This window comes from Oreochromis niloticus, linkage group LG13 (assembly GCF_001858045.2).
Source record: "Oreochromis niloticus isolate F11D_XX linkage group LG13, O_niloticus_UMD_NMBU, whole genome shotgun sequence".
Classification (NCBI taxonomy): Eukaryota; Metazoa; Chordata; class Actinopteri; order Cichliformes; family Cichlidae; genus Oreochromis; species Oreochromis niloticus.
In genome coordinates, this window is record NC_031978.2 from 20,710,296 (window position 1) to 20,732,705 (window position 22,410).

The 22,410-nt window shown below is 42.8% G+C and overlaps 2 protein-coding genes and 1 long non-coding RNA gene across 4 annotated transcripts in view; 2 read left to right on the forward strand and 1 right to left on the reverse strand.

Moving 5' to 3' along the window:
* Positions 1-116: 116 nt before the first annotated feature.
* Positions 117-2,681, forward strand: LOC102078478 (5-hydroxytryptamine receptor 1D). The gene is made up of 3 exons (XM_019366923.2): positions 117-373; positions 759-919; positions 1,031-2,681. Exons 1-3 carry the CDS (start codon positions 211-213, stop codon positions 2,324-2,326), a joined length of 1,620 nt encoding a protein of 539 aa, XP_019222468.1. The 5' UTR covers positions 117-210; the 3' UTR covers positions 2,327-2,681.
* Positions 2,682-3,020: 339 nt separating this feature from the next.
* The window catches only part of slc35f3b (solute carrier family 35 member F3b), a 52,119-nt gene continuing 32,729 nt past the window's right edge, over positions 3,021-22,410 (reverse strand). For both annotated transcript variants that reach the window (XM_005474044.3, XM_005474045.4), the window contains 6 exons: positions 16,579-16,918; positions 10,790-11,009; positions 7,123-7,248; positions 5,666-5,858; positions 5,467-5,556; positions 3,021-5,206 (listed from right to left, as the gene is read on the reverse strand). In XM_005474044.3, the coding sequence (XP_005474101.1) occupies positions 4,965-5,206; positions 5,467-5,556; positions 5,666-5,858; positions 7,123-7,248; positions 10,790-11,009; positions 16,579-16,918 (1,211 nt within the window). In that variant the 3' untranslated portion in view covers positions 3,021-4,964. The remainder of the gene's footprint in view (positions 5,207-5,466; positions 5,557-5,665; positions 5,859-7,122; positions 7,249-10,789; positions 11,010-16,578; positions 16,919-22,410) is intronic.
* On the forward strand, positions 8,172-20,805 carry LOC112841972 (uncharacterized). The gene is made up of 3 exons (XR_003213487.1): positions 8,172-8,760; positions 16,623-16,677; positions 17,093-20,805. It is a non-coding gene; the product is annotated as an uncharacterized LOC112841972 (long non-coding RNA).

The window sequence follows — 22,410 nt, forward strand, 5'->3', positions numbered from 1 at the left end:
ATTTTATATAACAATTTCAGCACTGAAAGAGTTAAATAAGGTACAGCAGGTGCTCATACGTCCCCCTCCCTCCCCTTAAAACCTGCAGACCTTCCGGGCAGAGCAGGAGCAGATGGAGTAGCTTACATGTGATAACAGTCGTGTATTTTTCTGTCGAGACGGGCTTGTACTCGACTCATCATGTGAGGATAGCAGTTATTTGACTGGGATATGGACGATCTGGATGGCTCCTGGTTGGAGCCCAGGTTGTTCCTGCAGGTAGCAACTACTGTGAGTGCAAACTGGACTGAAAGCTCGGAGCTGGGGGTGTCCAAGCAGACCCAGCTGGTCCTGGAGATCCTCATGGTGCTGATGTGTTTGGGCGCCGTGACAGGTACAGACTCATCTGCTGATACTTAATTACCAATTAAGGTATTTTAATTACTACAATTTTTTGATACAAGATACAAGATCTTGTGATCTTCTCATAGCTATACAGTGGAAAAAAGCACTTTCAGGACCAGAACAATTCATTGATTAACACAGTAGAGTTTTAAAGATTTGTTAAAGGTTAATTTACCTGCATTTCAGTATTTTAGGTGTTTATTGGATCTTCTGTTAACATAGTGCTTGTAGTATCCACTAATTAGAATTAATTAATTTCTGCCTCTCTGTCTAGGTCACAAATAAAACAAATATATATTTTTTTAATATCCACCCACTAGTCTGACCCGTGTGTCACGGCGTGTTTGTGCTTGTGTTGTTGTCTTTCTGTGTAGGCAACATTCTTGTTATTGTTATTGTGGCTGCAACCAAAACTTTCCACTCGGTGACGTCGGTGCTCATCATGAACCTGGCCATCAGCGACCTCCTGGTGGGCATCGGGGTCATGCCGTTTGTTGCTCTGTCCGTCATGAACCGTGGATGGGTGGATTGCACGGTACGTCACCCGTGTCCAGTCTAACATGCTTTACATTTTGGCCTCAAACGGCATTTTTGCTTTGCTCCACTGTGTGCAGGTGTGATGAGGTTGTGTCTCTCTGTCTGACAGGACCTCTGTTCGTATGTGGGTTACACCTCCTCTGTGTACTGCACAGCTTCTGTACTCACCCTGGCTGCCATCGCCCTCGACCGCTACCACTCCATCATAGACTGCTTGCGCTACAGCTCCCGCTGCACCCTGTGGAGAATTTGTGCTGTGGTCCTGTGGATCTGGCTGCAGGCTTTGGTCACCAGTTGCCCCCCACTGCTGGGCTGGAGCTCAGTCAGCTATGTGGACCCCATGTACAGCTGTGCAGTGAACTGGGCCAGCAGTCCTAGTTACACCGCTTTCATGGCTTCCCTCTCGTACGTCTTACCTGCAGTGGTCATCCTCTTCTGCTACGTGAACATTGTCAAGGTGGCCCGCAGCCACGCCAGGAGGATTCACACTCTCGAGGACTCCGTGCAGCGCTGCAGGAATCTCCCAGACTATGCTCCTGGGGATTCTTCCAACCAGCACAGCAGGTGCCACCACACCCCATCGAGACTGATCTACCACATAAGTGGACAGTTTGTGTCTCAAGTTGGTACAGGGGAAGAAGATTATATCAACGATGCTCTTCCTGAAGCTACCACAGAGCAGAGAAGATCAGCGTCCAGGCGCTTTTTCTCCTTCCTGGCTCAAAGTGCCTCCCAAGTTCCTCTCCAGAACTCCCAGCAGCATCACAGCCACCATGGTGTGGTCCGGCTCTTCATGGTCATCGCAGCCTTCTTCCTCTGCTGGACACCTTACATAAGTGTGGCCCTGGTTCAGGCCACAGAAACTGCAATTTCAGGCCAGTCCACCCTCGTCCCAAACTCTGCTGTTACTTTCTCCTACTGGCTGGTGCTGTTGAACTCTGATATCAATCCTCTACTGTACGCACTGCTTAGCAAGCGTTTCCAAAACGCTCTTCAGGGACTCAGGCAAAAAATAAGCACTCGTCTGGGGAGCGTAGTGGGAAGGGGAAATGAGCTCAGACCAGAGGGAGATGATGGAAGGAGCAGCGAGCCCAGCACGCTGACCACCACCCATCCCGGGCTGGCCTCCAGCTCTGAGAGCAACAGATCATTGTGTTCTCACTCCATCTTCACTGTCAGCACCGACTTCAAACATCAGCCTGAGAAACATCTGTGCAGTGTGTGTCATCCTCAAAAGAGCTCTACGTGGCAAGAAGCAGCAAGTGACAGAAGAGCAGACTGCCTGCAGGTCCCCTCGCGGCCACAAGAGGGCAGCAGACTACCTTTTTCTGCTGTGACCGAGGAGCGGCAGGCCACTTTTTTCTATGGCCAGATAACAGTGAGAGTAGAGCATGACATTCCTTAGTCAGGATACCTGTGGCATCAGACATGAGACCACAGTTAACAACTATTTTATTATTTTTATTTTATCCGGCAATGAATTGATTGTTTGGTCAAGAAAATGTAAGAACAATTGAAATTTCCATCCCAGTTTGACCTAATTTCTGATTAATCTTCCGGTTTTTTTGTTTTTGTCTGACCACCAGTCTTCAACCCAAGCAAACTGACGTTATTATCACAGAAGATCAGTAAAAAAAAAAAAAAAAGCTAACAAATAATTCATTTGTCCTAGAAAAAAAAATGGAAGTAGTCACTGGACAATCCAAGGTCCCGGGCACCTTTCTGTGTGGAGTCTGCATCATCTCCTCCTTGCCTGTTTGGGTCAGGTTCCCACAGATACCTGCATGTTAAGCTAATTGTTGTTTCTAGTTTGGCTTTATTGGATAACTCAGACTTATAAGCTCAAATCAGACTGATTTGTAACCAAGACTACAGTTGTTTATATAACTAACCAAAAAAACCCAAAAAAACCAGCAGTGTACTTCTAAATTGATTCCAGATTCATTGATTTTTTATTTATTTATTTATTTTTAAGTGTGCTGTCTCACCCAACACTTGTTAAACCTTGCCAAGTTTTTTGGTTTTTCACTCAGTTGTTTACTTGATGAATTGTACATTTTTTGCAGAGGGGGCAAGAAAAAAAAACCTTGACAAGGAAATGTATTGAAAAGAAATATTTTTATATAGTACATGTGATTACACTTGAAGACACCCAACAGTAGCTCTAATAAACCCGTCATTTATTCATGTTCGGAACATCTCCTCCTCAAATGTGATAATCATATGTTGCATCTCAGTGTAAAAATCGTCATTCCTTACAAAGGTTTACATTTATGTCTAGCAATAATTCCAGAGGAATACATTATTATTATTTATTGTCATACAGAATGACAATGGGAAACAGTGCTAATGTACTCTATTGCGAAACAAAGAAAAGGCAGTGAAGTGGACTTTTTCGGCTGCATCTGCTCGTACAGTACGTGCATGCTCGTTCTGCAAGACGTCACTCGCTGTCTTCTCAAGGTTAAGTCGGCAACCAAATGCAAACAAATATAAATGTGTCAAGTTTGTCTCAATAAAGAAAGAAGGACAAAGAAAATCATTCAGATGAGTATAAGAAGGATAGTATTAAACAGTCTCTGTGCAGCAGTCTGTGGTGGCACTGTAAAAAACAGATAGCACATTGCGAGCGTGTGTGTGGTCGAGTGATGTTCGTACATTCACAACAAGGCAGAGTTTCCACCGTTGCTTTACAAGGCGTGCACCTCGGTTTCTCTCGGGGGTCAACCTGGTTGTTAACTTGTCTCAAAAATGTGATAAACGAAAGCGGAAAAACAAAGGTTTCTTTTTTTTCTTCTTCTTCTTTTTTGATCACGAGAAGAGCCGTGTGTCAGGACTACTCTCCTCAAGCCACAGTAGGACAGTTTTCTAGTCTGTAATTCCCACCCGAAATGAAACGATGTAACTGAACTGCTGCACATTTGTCTGTGTGCATATGATACTAAAATGTTAAAAGAGAGGCTCAGAGATAGCTGTGTTTAAAGTAATTAAAGGGGTAGTTCCATTAACCTGTCAGTCTTATTTTGAGATATCAAAGCTTTTAACAATATTTGAATGTGTTTATTTAAATTGCTTGGTTAATAAAATGTTCACCCTATTTCCTACCGGTGTGCTGGCAACATAAAGCAAATGTTAGGCAACTGCTTTGTGGATGGATTGAAAGCAATCCCACTGTTTGACAAACACGTCAATGATATAATGCATTGAAAGCGAATGTAGATATCGCGTGACTAAACTGTGGGGCCCGAACAATGAGTGAGTGTTTACAGAAGTGGGAGTCTAGCCCAAGGAAAGCACATAACCACGGGGAGCCAATCAGTGCGGATGAAATGAAACTGACCTCTTCTCTAAGAGTGAATAGAGAGACGCATTGTGAAAGCTTCTTCAGCTCAGACTGATCCTCAGGCGTCCAGACAGGTCCCTTCACACCAGATGAGCTTGACAGGTCCACAGCTCCGGGACATCCAAGGTGTGAAATATAGCTATGTACAAGTGCACAAAAGGCAGGTATTTGTCACTAAGTTTACACCCGCAGAAGGCTACCGGGCCTCATGTTCTGTTTTCAGGCATTCAGCTTTGTAGGCATTCTTCTTTGGATCTTAGAGGTGTGTAAATGTGTACATGTTAAAGCCAGCTGGTCTACAAGGTGTTGGGGCTGCCTTGAGAGATGTCTGCCCCTTTATTCCTCCTCACTGAAAAATATCAGGCAAGTTGGCGAGTCTTCCCAGAGGCGAGGAATCAGAGGAATGATTAAGAGGTACAGCAAAATTAACACATGGTTCAATCAGTTATACCTGATCATTTTAGGGGTAAGAAGGATTACAAATGATATAAGTCCATGCACCAACTCGGTTAACTTGTGAGCAGGAATGATGCCAAATGAATGAAACGCAATCTGAGCCTCCTTCATCTTCCCCTTTGGTTGAAAAGCTGCAGATCAGAGGGCAGTCCAAAAGGCAAGGAACCAGGCGGGTCACGTGGGTTATTGCCCCATTTCCCTCCCACCTCATGTATATGTGTTTGTGTGATGATATTTCATATATTCAAAGTGCATATGTTGACATGGAGGTCCTGGCTCTCCCTCTCCAGTTGAGCCCTGTGCCAGCTCCCGCCTCTCCGCTGCCTTCTGCTGGCTCGTCACGTTTGCGCAGCTTCTGGCTGAGCTGGATGATGCACTGGTCCCAGTCCTCTGGTAACAGCAGCATTAGGAAACCCAAGCAAATGATGAACACGGCAATGAGGCGCACCGAGTTAAAGTGAATTTCACACGTGTAGAGGTCCACCACTGTAAAAAAAATTAATAAATAAAAAGGTACTGTGTTAATAGAAGTCAAGAACTGTGTAAATGAATGCAAATTGTAACTGTGTGTGTTTGTCAAATAAAAATGGCTAATTGTACATCGAGACGGAGCGTGGTTTGAAAATTAAATGGAGTCTTTCATCAAATATAGATGGAAACTTTTGGGAGAATCCAGTGCCATCAAATATTAAATGGTGACCAGATATAAAAAGCTAGCACTCTTAGAGGAAAGCCAAGAGACTTACTGGCGTTTACAGGAACACTTAGGACAATGCCAAGGGAAATTAATGTCGGGTATGTTATCGCAATGCCAAAGTTCACCAGGACGTTGAAAGCTGTAGGAACAAAGCAGAATTAGAGCAGCAGCGGACTACACAATGAGAACGTTGCTATTTGTAGATTACACAACCAGCTGGTGCACATTACTGCTCTGTCTCCATATACCGAAAAGCAGGGCTGCGACCCCACAGAGGTAGGCCCATGGGATGTCTCTGAGTGACTCGATGTACTCCACGTGTGTAAAATACAGCATGACTGGCACAAAGCTGACGAAAACAAAATTGGTGCTTCCAACGATGCTCAGAAAGAGTGCAGCCTCTCCAAATTTGGCACTTCCCAGCACCATCTTAAAGAGCACCTGAGAATAAAGAGGAAGGAGAGAGATGCATACATTGAATCTGCCCTCTTCAGGAACTGAGGTATATTACAGAGAGTGAAGCCTGCCAAGTACCTGCCATGTCTCTGGCCCAGGGCCACTGCTGTCTGTTTATCACGTTAGGGCGGCACAGACAGCAGGGCAAAGGAGACCAGACCCGTCAAAACATAGCTATATAATATCTGTCCTGTAACCCCCTTGATCAGGGTAACACAGCCTGAGGCCTGCAACCAAATGCGTAGGTATCGCGTACTTCTGGCAGGTGAGTCTCACACTACATAATCCCCTTCTGTCTTCTGCCACCTGGTTACATAATTAGAAGGGAGCTAGTCAGGGTTTCTTATAGAGATGTGTCCATACATACAGCACGCTTACCTATTTTTTTCCACCGTGAATAAAAGTAGCGCTACAATGGAACTTTATGCTCAGTGGTACAATAGGCACTGATGAAATGCAATCAAATCCTAGAGGTTTTGCGGATCGAGCTAAATACCGATAGCATAAAAGAATGAACACTTTGTTTCTGTCCTCCAAGTTCAGTATGTAGCCCACCGAATTGTGTGGAAAAATAAAAATAAAAATGTCCTTTTTGTGTATAGTCAGGGGTGCACATAAGTGGTCCGCAGGTGCGCATGCGCTGTCAAAATAAAAAACGCGCACCAGATGAGAAGTTGCAACGCGCGTTTGCGTACATAAGATTTTCTGGAGGAGGACAGACATTTGTTTAGAACTCTTAAAGATGTCGAAGAAGCAATTACTTTGGTGTTCCTCCAACTCCAAAGAAATGTCAGAAGGAGTCCGAACCGCAAAAGAAGCGCGTATTCTCGGAAAAGTGGTTGCAGGAGGTGAGCTGGCTTCAAACAAATGATGAACGCACAGAGATGTGGTGCAGAATATGACGTGAAAAACTTATGTACGCAAACGCGCGCTGCAACTTTTTATCTGGTGCGCGTTTTTTATTTTGACAGCGCATGCGCACTTGCGGGCCACTTATGCGCACTGAAACAACAGAACCCAAAGTGTTTTAGAGACAGGCAGCTTCAATATACACGAATATCTTAAAGGTGTGTTTTTGTTATATCACTTAATTATTCTGGAAAATAAATTTGCAAATTGATGATGATTCATCTCATAAATCATAAGCTGCTTTTATAGTTTAAAAGTATCGATATCGGCAATGCTGGCCCTGTATTTAGTAGCTGATATCACATTGAAACCAAAATTTGCAGTATCGCACAGCAAATACCTTATAGAGCGCTGACATCGAAGCAGAGGCCACGACCAAAGCAATGCCGATGACCGAGTGGCTGTGGAATCCATCGGCATAGGTCATCATTACGATGCCTGCTATGGCCAAGATAGCAGCTACTATCTATACAGAGAAAGGGAGAGAGAGAGAGAGAGCATCAGTGAGTGAAGGATGGACAACATGCTGCTCACAGTTTGGTGAAAAAGGCACCTTATCCCCTTACAGCCGCGGCGGGACACAGCAGGCCCACATGGCCTCAGCTTTGTTATTCAGTGCAGAAATAACAAGCCTCACAGAACCAGGCTTGAAGCAGTCTAATTATTGGGTGGGTTGTTATTTCATAGTAAACAAGCTTTTCATTTGATATTTACGTTTTCTACGTGCAGTGCAGATCTGCTCTCAGATTCACCCTGTAAGCGCTTCCAACACAGGACAGGCAGCTTTTACAGTGTTGGCTTGATTGTGTGACATTGATTTCCATTACAAAGCCATCGTGTTTACAAACCAAATCCCCCCCCCCTCCCCACCACTCAGTCCAGCAGCCCCTGCTTTTCTCACCCACTCCCTGCCTCTGCAATTATCACAGCTTCAAGATGGCAAGAATCCATCAGCTTCACCCTGCTCTGGGTCAACTGTGATGCATAAAAGGCAAACCTCTTGTGTTTTATTGCATTAAAATCTGGTTTGTCTCGGGTATATGTTCATAGTGTATATGTGAGAACTGTACAGCAGTGATGGGGCTATGGTGCAGCCCAGCTGAGTGGATTAGCACCGCATTAAGGAGGTGTCGGGAAGATAAATGAGCCGCGTGTTTTTGCTTGGCCAAAGCACCTTAGGCAAGTCTGGCTAAATGTCTCTTTCTGCACTGCAGGCTGCCTGTCAGTCACTGCTACACCTTTCATTTTAGGAAATGGCCATTTGCTCACGGCGTCAGCAACAATTTAAGATGTTTCAGCACAATGTGGAGGGTAAGAGGGAGGAAGGACTGTGGTTTCACCCAAACTTGTTCTGCAATGGGCAGGCGTGACCGATGAGTCCGGTGAGTAGCTTATGTCATTACGGTGGTGTAACTGCAGCACATGGACCTTGCACTTTTTACTAATCATAAATCTAAACATGGGTCACAAAGAAAAAATATCTCCCTGATTTCTTTGATCATTCTGCCAACCCTGAGCCGAGCTAGTCATTGGTTTTATCCACACAGTATCACTGAAAAAAACCTCCCTGTTTAACGAGGTTGATGTAGCATCCCCCTCATCGCTCTCTCTCTCTTCCCTTTCTGTTTCTCCTCCTTCACTTTCATGACAAACTTGTTCAAGTTCCCCTGCATTACTGCAGACATCCAAACACTGCAATCCTCACTACCAGGCAACAGAGAGCAAGAGAGGGGAGGGTGTGTAAGAGAGAGTGAAGCGGGACTATTACTGTACTTGTCTCTTACCGAGGCTTTTCATCACGAATAATGGGGGTGACGAGTCGGGGCATACACAAGGGAGAGACGGGGTGCTTGTGAGCGTGAGAGGAAAAAAAGGGGAGGCGGGGAGGGGCATCGTGCAAAGTGCGGGATGGCTGCAGATGTGAAAGCATCTGAGGCGCGCAGTGAGAGGAGATAAACCGATATTTTAATTCACAAAGGTAAGTAACCCCTTACTGTCCTGCTTCTCTGTCTTTATCTGTGACAAGCTTGCCGGCGAACACACACATGCACAGACCAGGTGGCACATTTGAATGACACTGTGATCACCGGTAGGTAATCATCCCGTCGTGCTCACAACCTGCTCTCTACTCAACCGTGCTGTGTGTGTAGCTCACACATTCAAATGGAAATTCAGTCAAAGCAAGTCATCACAAATTTGCATTTCTTTGCAGATTAGAGACTTTTTTTGTAATGGTGGCTGATGAAGTGTAAAACTGAGTTTAGTATAAAATTTAAATACACATTTGACCAGAGACAGTATTAGAGATGAGCGTAGCTTCTAAGAAGGTAAAACTGTGCAGGATTGCCTTAAACCTGCCAGTAGGTGGCAGCAACTCTGGTTTCAAAAAGAAATCTGGTTGTAAAGTAAACATCTATGACATCACCACCTCAGTAAACACTTTCCCGATAAGTTTATAGTGTCAATCACCTGTTCCACGTTTAGTAAGACTTGGAAAGTATGATCCTGATAAGAGCCAAAAGGAGAATAAATCAGGGTCTGCTTTAGGGTGGGCCACTGTGACTGAGAAGTCCCTACAGTCAATGTACAGAGCATAAAGTGTCCTTTGATTTTCCAAGGGATTTACCGCTTTCTTGTAATGTATGATTTCAAAACGCCAATATGGAGGTGGCGAAAATACCTCGTTTCTTTTTGGTCCAGTCATAAAGTAATCAGAGGTATGTTGCCATCTCATGTAGAGTCATGTTAAAGAGTAAGTTTCATAAGATTATACTGTAATATTCAAAATATAATAAACAATACAGAAAAACAAAGATAATTTTTTAATCTGTCCATATCAAACTTGGGATCAGGACCCAAACTTGTGCATCGGTTTGCAAGATAAGCCCTGGAGACATTTACATTCCTGTAAGGAAGAGAGAAGAAGAAAGAACATTCCTGCTACACAAAATGAAAAATTTGCCTTTCCCCCCCAATCTTGTCTCGTGTCTCATGATGAACAGGATACTTTTGTATCTTTAGGGATCTGAACATAATCAAACTGATTCAATCTAGGAAGGAAAAAAAATAAAATGTTTGGTGGAACTAGTCATAAATCACATAAATCAACATGTGACAGTCAGCCTGTGAGGCTAATATTGGGCACGCTCTTATCTTAAATAAGTTTCGTCATAATCAGTGAGATTCAAGATAAATGGGACGCTCACCAAAAAATATACGAGTGCAGTGCCCGTTCTAAACGTGGGAGTGCAGAATGGGCTGATAGCAGCTTGCAGTATTCTTCAGAACCGCATCAGCGAGCGACTAAAGCCATTCGTCGCAGCTCACCGTGCCCACCCACGGAAAAGCAAAGATTTTAAATATACCGGTGTTGTATATTTAGACTTTACAATCATTTAATTTACACTCATTGTGCCTTTATTCTTTTTAGCTGTCATTTGTTATGGATCTACTGTTTCTCATAGACAACAAAGATCCAATGAAAGCCTGAGCAGATATTATAACATTAACGTATCTGGCTGCTGATGAAAAATCGAACAAAAACTCGAGTTTATTAATTCCCTGTTTTACAGAACAACCGCACTAAAAAACAGGATGATGGGACAGATGATAGTGCAAAACTGCTTTACAACATATAATATTCATATATATATTGATGTGCTCATCCCACAGCTCGCCAATTACCTACAATGATGTAATTATAAATCATTCATTGGCTGTCTCGGGGGTGAGTCGTGGTTACTGCTGTTGCCACATTAAGTACAAAGGGTTAAATATCTTGTTGGATATAGCGACTTTATATAAGATAGTAAATTATTCTTCAAAACTAATTCAAAAGACACGCTTTTGGTTATTAGCTTGTTTACTACAAATAAAACTCACAAGCCAAGAGGGGACAGTGTGAAAATCCTTGCTTTCTGTGTCCTGTGCTCGAGTTAGACATCTTAACTAAAGATTCATAATTTTCCCTTGGAAGAGAAAAAACACACGCATGCAGATGTACTCACCCTGACCCCCATGAAGCGGTCTCTGAGCACGATCCATGACAGCAGGAAGACGAAGGCCTTGTTACAACAGAATAGCGCTGACACATCTGTTGTGTTGATCTTCCTGAGGGCCTGCAGGTACAGGTAGTTGGTGAGGATCCACAGCAGGCCAAAAGGAGCTACCTTGGTGAAAAACACCTTCGGCGTCAGCCCATCGTCTCCGAAAAACCTGCAGCACTCCCTGTGTGCACGACCAAAATGAAGACTGTTAACCTTCCAAAAATGTAGTATGATTTTAAAGCTGATAAGTATTATCACTCTGGGACCAATTAACACCAGTGAACACAAACAGCACAATCTGAAAAACACACTTAATGCCAATGAGTGACTGCAGTAATTCCCACTTCAACAGTTACATCTAAATTATGTTTGTCCCACATTATAGACACGTGGGACCGATGCTACCCTACTAGAAGAATGACTTAATATTTAATTGCAAATTAAGATCTGCCACAAGGCAGTAAAGTTAAATATTCAACTGTCCCCATTAAGAAATTAAACAACCTGTTTGCTCCTCAGGTGTTTTGTCTGGTTACATCTGACAAATGTCTCAGTATAGCAAAGAAATTGGATAATCTTTGCTGCTACAACAGGACATATCGAATGACTAAATCGAAGAAAAAAGCTGTTTGGTATTTCATAGTGACAACAGGCAGAAATGTATTTGATGTACTCAGAAAAGTCTTCTTTCATCTTCCTCTGTTCTCAGCATTACTTGTGGACACTCAGGGAGTTCAGCTTCTGGGTATGAGTTTCTGTATGGATTTAAACATGAAGGAAAAATGGGGACAGAAATAAATGTTGCTGTGACTTATGCATGCGATGAATAACTCAGGCAAATTTGTAATGACTCAGATAACAGCCATGCAATTCTAGGGTTTTACGTATGATAAAAATCATCTGGTCTTAGATTTAGGTAAATAAAACCTCAGGTGAATTACAAAGCATGACATATTACACTATGACATTATTTATTTAACTAAAGTTGAGCTAAAATGTAGAAGATGTGTGTGAAAAACTAACTACGCCTTTATCGCTTCCGAAGAAATTACGAGGTTGTATTAACACAATGCTGAAGAGGAAAGACATCAGCAGCGATCTTAGAGAAGCGACTATTGCTGGCAATCAATTTAAATCCTTCATTCTGCAGTGAGAACGTTTATTCACAAGTGGAAATATTCAAGGCAGCTGTTAGTCTTCCTACAAGCGGACATCCTAGCAAATTCACCCCAAGGTCAGACCATGCAATGCTCAGAGAAACCTCAAAAAATCTCTGGGAGCTACATCTCAAAATCTGCAGGTCTGAGTTAGTTAAATGTTGAGGTTTATGCTACAATCAGAAAAAGACTGAACAAATATGGCTTTTTTGGAGAGAAAGCCTCTTTGTTACAAAAAGAACACGACCCCACAGCTTAGGTGTGCAAAGTTGCATCTAAACAAACCACCAGACTTCTGTAGTGGTGTGGAGATGTTTGGATATAATGCACAGCACCATGTTTAGTAGTAACCAAGCACATATCAGCACAAACACCTCAAACCATCTGTCAAGCACGGGGGTAGAGGGGTGGTGATTTGAGCTTGTTTTGCAGCAACAGGACTTGGAAACCTTGTGGTTGTTGAGTCGACCTCTGTATACCAAAGTATTCTACAGTCAAATGTGAGACCATCTGTCTGATAACTAATACTTGTCCCAAATTGGGTCATGCACTTGGACATTGATCCCAAGCACAACAGCAAACAGCAGAAAAAGAAAAGAATCAAGGTGCTGCAATGGTCCAGTCAAAGTCCAGACCTCAGCGTGATTGAAATGCTGTGTTGGGGCCTTAACAGAGCTGAGCGTAAATGCCCACAAACCGTGGGCCAAGAGTGGGCCAAGAGTCCTCCATAACAAGGTGAGAGACTGATAAAGTCACACAGAAAATGTTTACTTCAAATTATTGCTGCTAAAAGCGATACCATGATTGTGTGAGGAATTCTAACCAGTCAAGTTTTAACAGATAATACTGAGAAAAAAACACTAAATCTGGAGACGTATGATTAACAGTCAGTCTGGCAGTCTGCTATGTTGAAGAAATGATTAATCTTTAAGTGCTTCTGCATGAGGCTTAGTCATCCACTATTCATGTTTTTCAGGCGCTGTAACTACGCACAAGAAGCTAAATGAAAATACCCTTGAATAAAAGCTGACAGTCCAAAAGCTATTGGCATGAGTCAGTAATGCAAGAGAGGAACCAAACCATGACATTATGTATCAGTATCAGAATACTGCATAGTGGTCCTGCTCTGTCGTGTTACTACATCGTCTGCTGAGTAAGACCTTACGTTGCTCTGCTGTGACGACAAGAATTTTCTGTTTCACCCCCAACTTGAGTGACTCCGCCCACACCGGACTGCTATTGTTACCATTACTACTGAGTTGTACCGTTTACCCTGAGCGCATCTGGCTCAGTGAAAAGTGATGAAGCAGCAATAAGTGAGGAGTGGCAGGTAGCATATTTGCCAGGGTGTCCTGCTGGATACTGTAGAGCAGCGCTGCTATGAATCAGCTCCAGAGAGCTGAGTCTGCACTAAGAACACACTGCTCAAACCTCCTCTGTGGACACGACACTAATTCTGCGACAACCAATTTATCAGCGTTTCATTACAGACACTGGTTGCACCACCTTAAAGCCTAACCGGTGACTGTGTTCACGCATTACTGCTGCACTTGTGTACTCGTGCACTGTAATCCGCAGTGATTTTTAAGATACGTCAAACCTCTGCAAAGCTCCCAAAGAGTTGCAGCAGCAGATATTAATACACCTAGCAGCGTGTGGATTAAACAGTTAAGCGCTGCACTACCAAATGATTTAGTATCACTTTCTAGTGCCTGCACAGAACTTTTATTTGGTTTCTTTAGAATTTGGCGCAAACTGAGTTAATCCATCCTTCTTTTCATACTTACATCTAAATTGACTCAAAAAGGTTTCGCATTACCCAAAAGCAGTCAGAGGGTCTCAAACTACAAGCTTGAATTTAAAAGATGCAAAATTCAAAATGACACTTTGTGAGGAAAGAGATAAATCCTTCCACTGCTGCTAAATATCAAGTCAATATAACAACAAGGGTGATGAGTGCAGTAAAATCCTCTCCTCACAAATATACTGCTAAAGTCAGGTCCTTGCCTCTCGTTCGGCTGCCTGCTGTCACGAAGCTATCCTTTGGTTTCTATTTCTCTGCACTGTCAGGTTCAACAGAAGATGGTATTGTAATTTGTAGTCAGTTCACATGAGCTGCAACTGAGGAGTGGGAGACCCACATCCTCATGTAGGCCTCTAAAAAAAAGGAAGGATTACATCACAGAGGAGCATCCGAAATACAGAGCCAATCCCCCGAGCTCAGCAGCACACCACAGCTTCTAAACTACCGCTCTCTTTTGTCTCTTTGCACTAATGTAGCACTGCAGGTAGCAGAGATAAGACTTTTGTCTAAAGACCATGATTAATGGACTGCTTCAACTGTGAAAGCCACTGTAACACAATTAGGATTACAGTCTCGTCAGCAGGGTATGTGAGATGGCACGGCCTGCTCTTCCAAACAGGTAAATATGTGGCGGCGTTTTGCAAATACAACCTGAAGAGAGGATGACTGTGTTTACCTGACAAGCAAAAACAGAAGGTAAACAGAATTAGCTCATTCAGCGAGATTGAAAATGGGCCTAAATGATAAACTGTAAGCAGCTGGTGAAACAGGCTGAACATGTGGCGTTTGTTCTGTCAAACACAAAGAGGATAGAAACTGTCACGCAGTGTTTGAAAAAATTCAATTAGTACATCTCTATCATCTCACTGGTACACTGCTAGATGCCATGTACAACACCTCTGATGGTTAATTTCATCGGGGAATCAAAGTGACCTTTTGAATGGATTTTTTGGTAACTAGAAAAAATGGATAGAAAATAAAAAGGGAGAATAAAACTCATATGGGATTTTTAATACCGATACTGATACCGATATTGGGCAATCTAAAAATCAGATAGTGACGCGGCTGCCCCTCTGTTGGTCTTCCTTGGTCTCTTGTGTTCTGGGGGCCTCTGGATGTCTAGAGTTTTGATCTCCTCCATACCTGCGTCATGCCCTGGAGGACGGGGCAGTGGCCCCCCACACCCTCTAGCAGATCATTACATGAAGGAACCTTTTAAAAAAAAAAACAAGCGCGTCCATGCTCACAGGTGTACACACAGGTGATCACACACAAACTACACCCTTTTTGGCTCCTACCTCAAAGCACACTGTGCGCTGTCGATCTCACGTGCTGCACAATAATGTTTAATATTTAGTATTTACTGTCATATTCCCATAGATCATTGTGATGTTGTTTATTACTCTCGTTTTCTTCTGCTTGCTTTCTTCTTTCTTTCTCAACAGGTGATCCAGGTGATCGATATATGTATTTTTTGTCTGCTTATTCTGTTGGTTTTTGTTTTTTTGCCCTTTTTCCCCGTCCCTCTTCCCCGCTGTTTTTCTTTCCCTCTTTCTTTCTCCCCTTTCCTTCCCCCAGTCAAGTCTGTCCCGTATTCAGCAAGTGAAAATAAAATAAACAATAAAAGGTGAATCAAATGGACCATTACGGCAAGGCTGGGATGGTCCATTTGGTAAAGTAAATCCGTTGGGCATCTTTCTTCGCCTTTAGACAATAATTCTGATGGCAAAAGAACCAAACGGGACAGGTTAAAAAAAAAAAAAAAAAAAAAAAAAAAAATCAGATATTCCTTTATATCGGAGGATATTTTTTGATGTTAGGCACAAATTTCACTGACATTTAAATTTCAAAGCCCAACTTTGCTCGGATCAGCTGGTTGCTGTTTCCAAACATTTGGCTGTGTAGCCAAAAGGGAAGTTGCGGATTGCCTTCTGGTAGAAGAATTATACAATGGCGTCACTCAAAACATGGTTAAAGTGTGTTTCTCCCATTTAGTCTTCACCTTTTCACTTATGGGCCATTACAAATTCTGATACAGATAGATTAATTGTTTGTTAATGATCTGATGACCCCTCAGGTCTGACTTGAGATAATATTTTTAAAGGTTGTAGGTTTTATCTATATAAAGACAGGAAACTTTGCTTTGATTTTTAATGACTGCGCTGTAATCTGGTCTGCTGTTGCTGTTGCAAAAATTGATTTCTGTTCTGTCTTATAAAACTGTAACTGCTGAAGTCTCTGACCTTAGAAAAGAAACAATGCCCTTTGACTGAAGTCAGAATTTGTGTGAGAGCCTGTACTGGACTTTACAGTCACTTAAGGGTTTTTTATATCGTTTGTTTCCTCCACTGTCACTGTGCGTGTTGGTGGGTAGGGGCACAGACCCGAATACAGACTTTATTCACAGTCCATGTGCACCAGGAAAGGCGAGACGGAAAAAAGAGAAACAGTGACTAGAATTGATGACAACCTACTGCTATCGCCTACTTTAAGTGCATCAAAAGCTGTCAAACAAGTGTTAATTCATCTAAAATCCACCATCTGTAAGACTGGTCACAGGACAACTAGTCTTGGCTAAAACTATAGCAGAGTTTTTGCTGCCATGAAAGAAGATCATGGAGAAGATTCATGGATGTAATGAAGGAGGATATGTAGAAAATTCTGATATTAAAGGATGATCACAACATGTCAGAGCACAAAAGCAGATTTATATATAAAAAGATGTGACAGCAGCTTTAGCACTTGGACCTCTAATGGAGCTTGCTCTGAAGGAGAGAGTGTCTTCTAACCTTAACCTCTGCCTGGCTGTCTGCCTCTCCGGACTCTTGCACAGGTGGCCGATGTAGTAGAGGGGGAAGAAGAGGCAGTTCCACGTGGTGGCGAACCAGGTGAGGGTGAAGGGAGCATCAAACTGCTTAAAGGTCAGCTTGGCCAGCTGGGTGGAGCCTGCCCAGGAGGAACACACGCACATCACCATGGCGACTCCCCATAGAGCCTTCCGCACTTGTACAGCTGTCACTCGGATGCAGCAGTGAAGCCGCCGTCTGCTGGAGCCGGACTCTGCTCCCGCAGCACCGGCCGACTGCGCGTCTGTGGTGCCCACCACATTCTCTCTGGAGCGATCTTCCCCTAAAGACGGACACATACATGACAGACTGATGGCCAAACACACCGATACCGCAGACCTGCATTAAGATCGCTCAATCATTATTTGACACATTTTAAATCATACACTAAAAACATATTTGTCCTTGCTTATTACTGAATTTTTCTCAACTTCCTCTTCCTCTGCATGTGTTTTAGGTGCCTGGTGGGCAGGAAATCATCAATGCCAAATGGGAACATCTGGGCCTGGTGTTTCCAGACTATGAAACCGTTGCTGGCATGCCACTTGATTCTTTCTCTCCTGCCTGGCGTCTGAGTTTCTGCGTGTACTTACTTTCTTTTTAGTTCTTTCATGCTGTTTTCCACCACCTTGTAGCACTTTCACACTATTTCCACTCCCATGCACATCCTGCTTCACTGATGCCTACTTTTACACCTGATTTGAGCAAATTATTTTGATAAAATGTCACATAAAGTGCTTTTTGTCCCAGCCTTCAGAGGTTGCCAGGTTGTGCCTTTTTTTCTCTCCCTAAGCATCATGTGGATACAGTATATTATCTTTTGCAGCAAATCTGAGCGAGTAGCTTGAGAGACTGACTCCAGATCATACCAGTCTTGTCATCATTTTCCGGGTAAAAATAGCTGCTTTCAAACTTAAACTGAACTTGAAGGTAATCAATCCGAGTTAGAAATGTGGCGATCAAGTGTGACAGGCGGCAGTGAAACAGAGGGCATATGAGGGCAGACGTGATATCCAATCCAAGATGACCTCTTCTCCACTGCATGAGCTGCAACGGCATGTGTGTTTGCCCTAGCGTGCAAAGACACACACCGCAACACTTAACTTTTCTATTTCTCTTGTCAAAACCTGATGGCCTCCATACTTCTTCACTAATGTGAGAACTGAAGCGAAGTGTTGGCGTACAGTTTTCGGCCCCACTCTCACCCACTCTGTGCTTCAAAACCAATTCTCTTACCAAGATCATTTTGTTCTCTCGAATCACTGAACTTACAAACTTTGTGTCCTCTACGAAGTTCAGACACAGCTGCATGATCATGGATATGACACACAGTGTTTTACAAAAATATGACAGTTAAATGCAACATTCGCGATGCTTTATGGCAGCGCTTAACCTGTTAAAGCCAGAACAATTAAATAATTGCCATAAAATTCAAATTTGTTGAAGATAGGAGGGGTTATTGAACCTTTAAAAAAATAAAATAAAAATGTATTAATATTAATTTACATGTATGAGTTTTAATTGTATCATATTCGCTACATTTGACTTTTTTTTAAATGTATTGCTTAAAACAGAAAAAAAACCTAATGTATCAAATATGACACACTGGGCATTAAGGAGGTTATTTTAGACAGATAAGCTCTCACTCGATGTGTGCTGATAATTAACGTCTTTCTAAAACTAACAATAACAAGAGGGCTTAAAGAGCACAATTCCCCCCGATGATGTTTTTATTCATGCTGACATCAGCCTGTTATGGTGTGATTGTGATGTTATATGGCGTCAAATTGAAAAACTAAAAAGTGTATTGTACAGCCCTCTCCATGCCCTTCCATATGATATATTACTCAATATGGTTTCTTGAATTTTTTTAAAGGTCAACTTTGACCTTGAAAGTCAAAAACCACAATCAAGGTCAAACGCTTAGCCAACTTATATACTAACGTCCCCCGAGGCCTATAATATTGTTGTGACGTTCAAAGACAATCAGTAAAAAATTATGGGTAACATAAAGTTTTTACTGATTTTCACATTTGTTGCGACCTTGACCCTTCACCACACTTAAGTCAGCTGGAGCCGTGGATGCTGGACTGCTAACAAACAGACAAACAAACAGAACATACTCCCTCCCTTTATCACTGGCACACTCCTAAAATCATTTTAGGCTGTCTTTTTGACCGTGTAGCTAAACCCGCACCACCTAGAGCAAAACTACATGACCGCAACTCTGCAATCGGTTTAGTGAGAGTGCAACACAATAAACAGCACAACCTCATATCAGCTCTACTTCATAACAGCTGCATAATAGGCATCATGCATCTTCGGTCGCTTCCTACCTTCCAAAATGTTGAAAATGAGCGATCTCCCTAATGGTGTTTGCAGTGGTAATGATGTGCTGCGGGGAGCCTTTTGCCAATTCATCACTGCACTGTATGCTGTTGACTGGAATACTGAATGCACTTCAAAGGGCCTCGGTGAGGGAAGAATAAATCTAACTTGATTTGATTACTCTGTGGAAATGATTGTCTGACGGCATCAACAGGACACTCAGCTCTCATAATATTGTAGCTGTGCTGTATCAGTTGTTGCCGTATACGCGCCACTGTCTGCTGTTCTGTGAATGTGATCTGTGTAATAATAAAAAACAAAAAACAAAAAAACAAATAAAACCACCTTTTCTAATATAACCTGCATATTTTACAAAAGAGCTGTGTAAGGGGTCATCCATCACAGCCAATGAGGCAATTCACTGCTACTGGAAGAGCTGACTCTGACCTTTCCAGGTGGTCTCATCATACCATAGATTAACTCCCCTGATGACTATCGCCTCTTATGCTAATGCCCCGGCTTCCCCGGGCTACCTATACTGACTGCACGAGAGATTCACGTTCTGTTTATCTATCGCAAACGTCAAAAAGAGATGGAGTTAAGATGCAGCGCTGTTCGAGGAACCTGAACAATGTTCCCTGCTGCTGCGAAAGCAACTGACGGGTCTGACAGCACAGAGGCACAAAAAAAACTAAAGATGATTCGAGATCGTTGTCATTGTCACTGCAGTGAAGTGATGAATCAGCAGTGGCCAAAAAAAGAAACAGGCACACATGGATGTTTATCAAAGTCTTGGGCACAGGGGTGAGAATTAAGTTTCTCTATTCTGAGCTCTGAGGCCTCTTTGTCTTCTTCTGAAGGTCATCTCTTTGTTGGTGCTGCCCATTTTGTGTCCTTCCAGGGCCTCCGTCCCGCATCCTGTGGCTCTGACCACATCTCTGGACTACACCGCAGTTTAATCTCCCAAATGTGATAATGGGCCAAGCCAATCAGCCCCCAGGCAGACTCTTGGGCCCAGCTAAGCATTATCAGCTCTGGCACACTTAGTGAAGTGACAACATTAGTGATATTATACAGCCTGTACTCCAGGCTGTGGCAGTTACCACAATACTTAAATACAGTGTTCTGTCTCTTAAATATAATATTCTGTCTCTTATTAAATAAAAATGTGTCATACAATAAAATACTAATTAAAGCCCCTGTAATTAAATGCAGAGCTGTGAGTATATCTTCCCAGACTAATGACTTAAAAGGGACTCTATCAACCCTGAATGCCAGTAACGAACATATCGACTGAACTCATCAGTGTGCTGGATCTGAGTCGCTGGAGTGGACCGGCAAAATCGAAGGGCCTCTCTGCTAATGACATTTGAAGCTATTATGACCATAGATGAAATACTCAGACCGAGTCTTCTTAAAGTGTTAAATGATTAACTCAAAGCTCTTCACCTTTTTAATTCATAATCTAATGTCAACCGTCAAGGTGAGTCTGTCACACTAAGCTGTCTATAGCCCAGGAACAGTGCATTTCTGACATTTTAATAATTAATCTCAGCCTTCGCGTGCACTGGATCGCAAATTAGTTTTAGTTTTAGATTACTGTGATAGAAAAATTAAACCCTGGATGAAAATGTCTACATTTGTTCAACCCATTCTGTGTCCAAATGTACTTCATTGGATGCTAACGGACATCTGCAAAATTGCTGGAGACAAGAAGAAAGTGTTTCTAGGGGCAGCTTGTGATCTGCTCTGACAGCTGTGTATGGCTTCTTCTTGTTGCTTCCTCAGATACAGTCATCCCTACTGCTCAGTAGAATGAAAGCACGCTAGAATCATAGGATTTAATAAGCACAGGTAAACTAGTAGCCTATTAGCATCTATCTATCTATCTATCTATCTATCTATCTATCTATCTATCTATCTATCTATCTATCTATCTATCTATCGCTCCACAAGTGTATATTTGTTAAAATATGGCACAGTAAATCAGTCTTTGTGGTGCAAGCTCATATACTGCCTGAAGTATTTTAGTTCACTGAGCACCTCGTATGCCGGATACTGAACATACATCCCACTCCCAGTAGAGGCAAAGGACTCCAGTGGATGTTGAGATTAATCTTGCCACTAAAGAGCCCGTTTTCCAGCTCCTCTCTCTCATAAGTCTGTGCTTCCCTGCTTCCCAGCCAGCCTTCCCACTTCTGCTATCCTCCCTCCCTCTGCAGTCTCTGCAGTGCAGATCTCTCCTGCTGATAGCTGCAAATCCCAAACGTGCCAGCAGAGCCCTGCCTGACTGCTCGCTCTCACACTTCACAGAACCTGGCCGTGACAGGCTGAGAAAGTGTCGATACGTCCCTGTCTTTGCTCCCTGAACGGGCCACCGCCCAAGCCGTGGACTGCACTCTCTGCTGCCCCGCTTCCCCCTGAGCCAAACAAAGCTGCTTGCAGGCAGCGGCAGCGACAGTGGCGTCAGGCTCAGGCTGGTTTGCCAGGGCGGCAGGGTGCAACAGTAGGGAGTGTTTACCTGGGACCTCAACAAGGGGAGACGTAGAGGTAGGAGAGTTTTGTCTGTTTGGCAACACCTCCGCGGGAGCAAGAGTGCTCTGCAGTGCTCTGCCTCAGCGATTCAAGAGGGTAAACAGATCAATCACACAGACACACACACTTCAGAGAAACTCTTCTCCTTTTATTTACTGTCTTTGCTTTTGCTTGGTGATGAATACAAATTAAGTAGTTCAACTTACTCAAGCCAACCTTGTAATCATCAAACATTACAGCATGAAGTATTTGTGTAAAAACCTTAAGGAGTCAGATCATCTTAATTTTGACACTTTTACTTTTTAGTGTCATTGTACAAGGCTGAGGGAAGAAAATCTCTCATTTTTAAATAAAGTTACCCGCATGGTAAGGTATGACTGGGGTGTCTCTAAGTAGGTTGAACTGAACACATTTTTTGTGTAATTCTCTGAATAATAATAATAAAAAATAAGCAAACAAATTCAAAATCACAGTTCTTCTTCTTTAAACTGGTTTATGGCTGTCACACAGCATCAATCACTCAATAAATACCTCAATAAAAATAAATCCTTCAGATCCATGTTGACTTATTTGGTTTGTCAGGTCTGACAGTCAGAGGCAGAGTGTTTTAGAAATACTGTTTTCTTTTTGCTTGGGAAAAAAAGGCAATTTATATATACATATATTTTTTTTTAAAAAAACAAAAAACCATAAACTGTACTTTTATAAAGAAGGATGGTAGTTTAATCGCAGAGACAGCTAGAAAGACAAGCAGCACACAGACAGCAGTTACTGTCTTTGTGGCCTCAGAGTCTGACAGACAGTGGGAGTCTGTGATAGTTTACTGTGACAACTTGGTCAGGCCAAGCTGTCAGTCAGCGTCCTTTCAACACACCAGAGCAGGCTCATCTGACAAGCCTGTCCCACTCAATA

Bases quoted from the DNA above. Each gene is read 5' to 3' on its own strand.
- LOC102078478 (XM_019366923.2), top strand. From the start codon at position 211: ATGGACGATCTGGATGGCTCCTGGTTGGAGCCCAGGTTGTTCCTGCAG. The intron at 374-758 runs GTACAGACTCAT...CTTTCTGTGTAG, and splicing joins GTGTTTGGGCGCCGTGACAG to GCAACATTCTTGTTATTGTT. The intron at 920-1,030 runs GTACGTCACCCG...TCTGTCTGACAG, and splicing joins GTGGATGGGTGGATTGCACG to GACCTCTGTTCGTATGTGGG.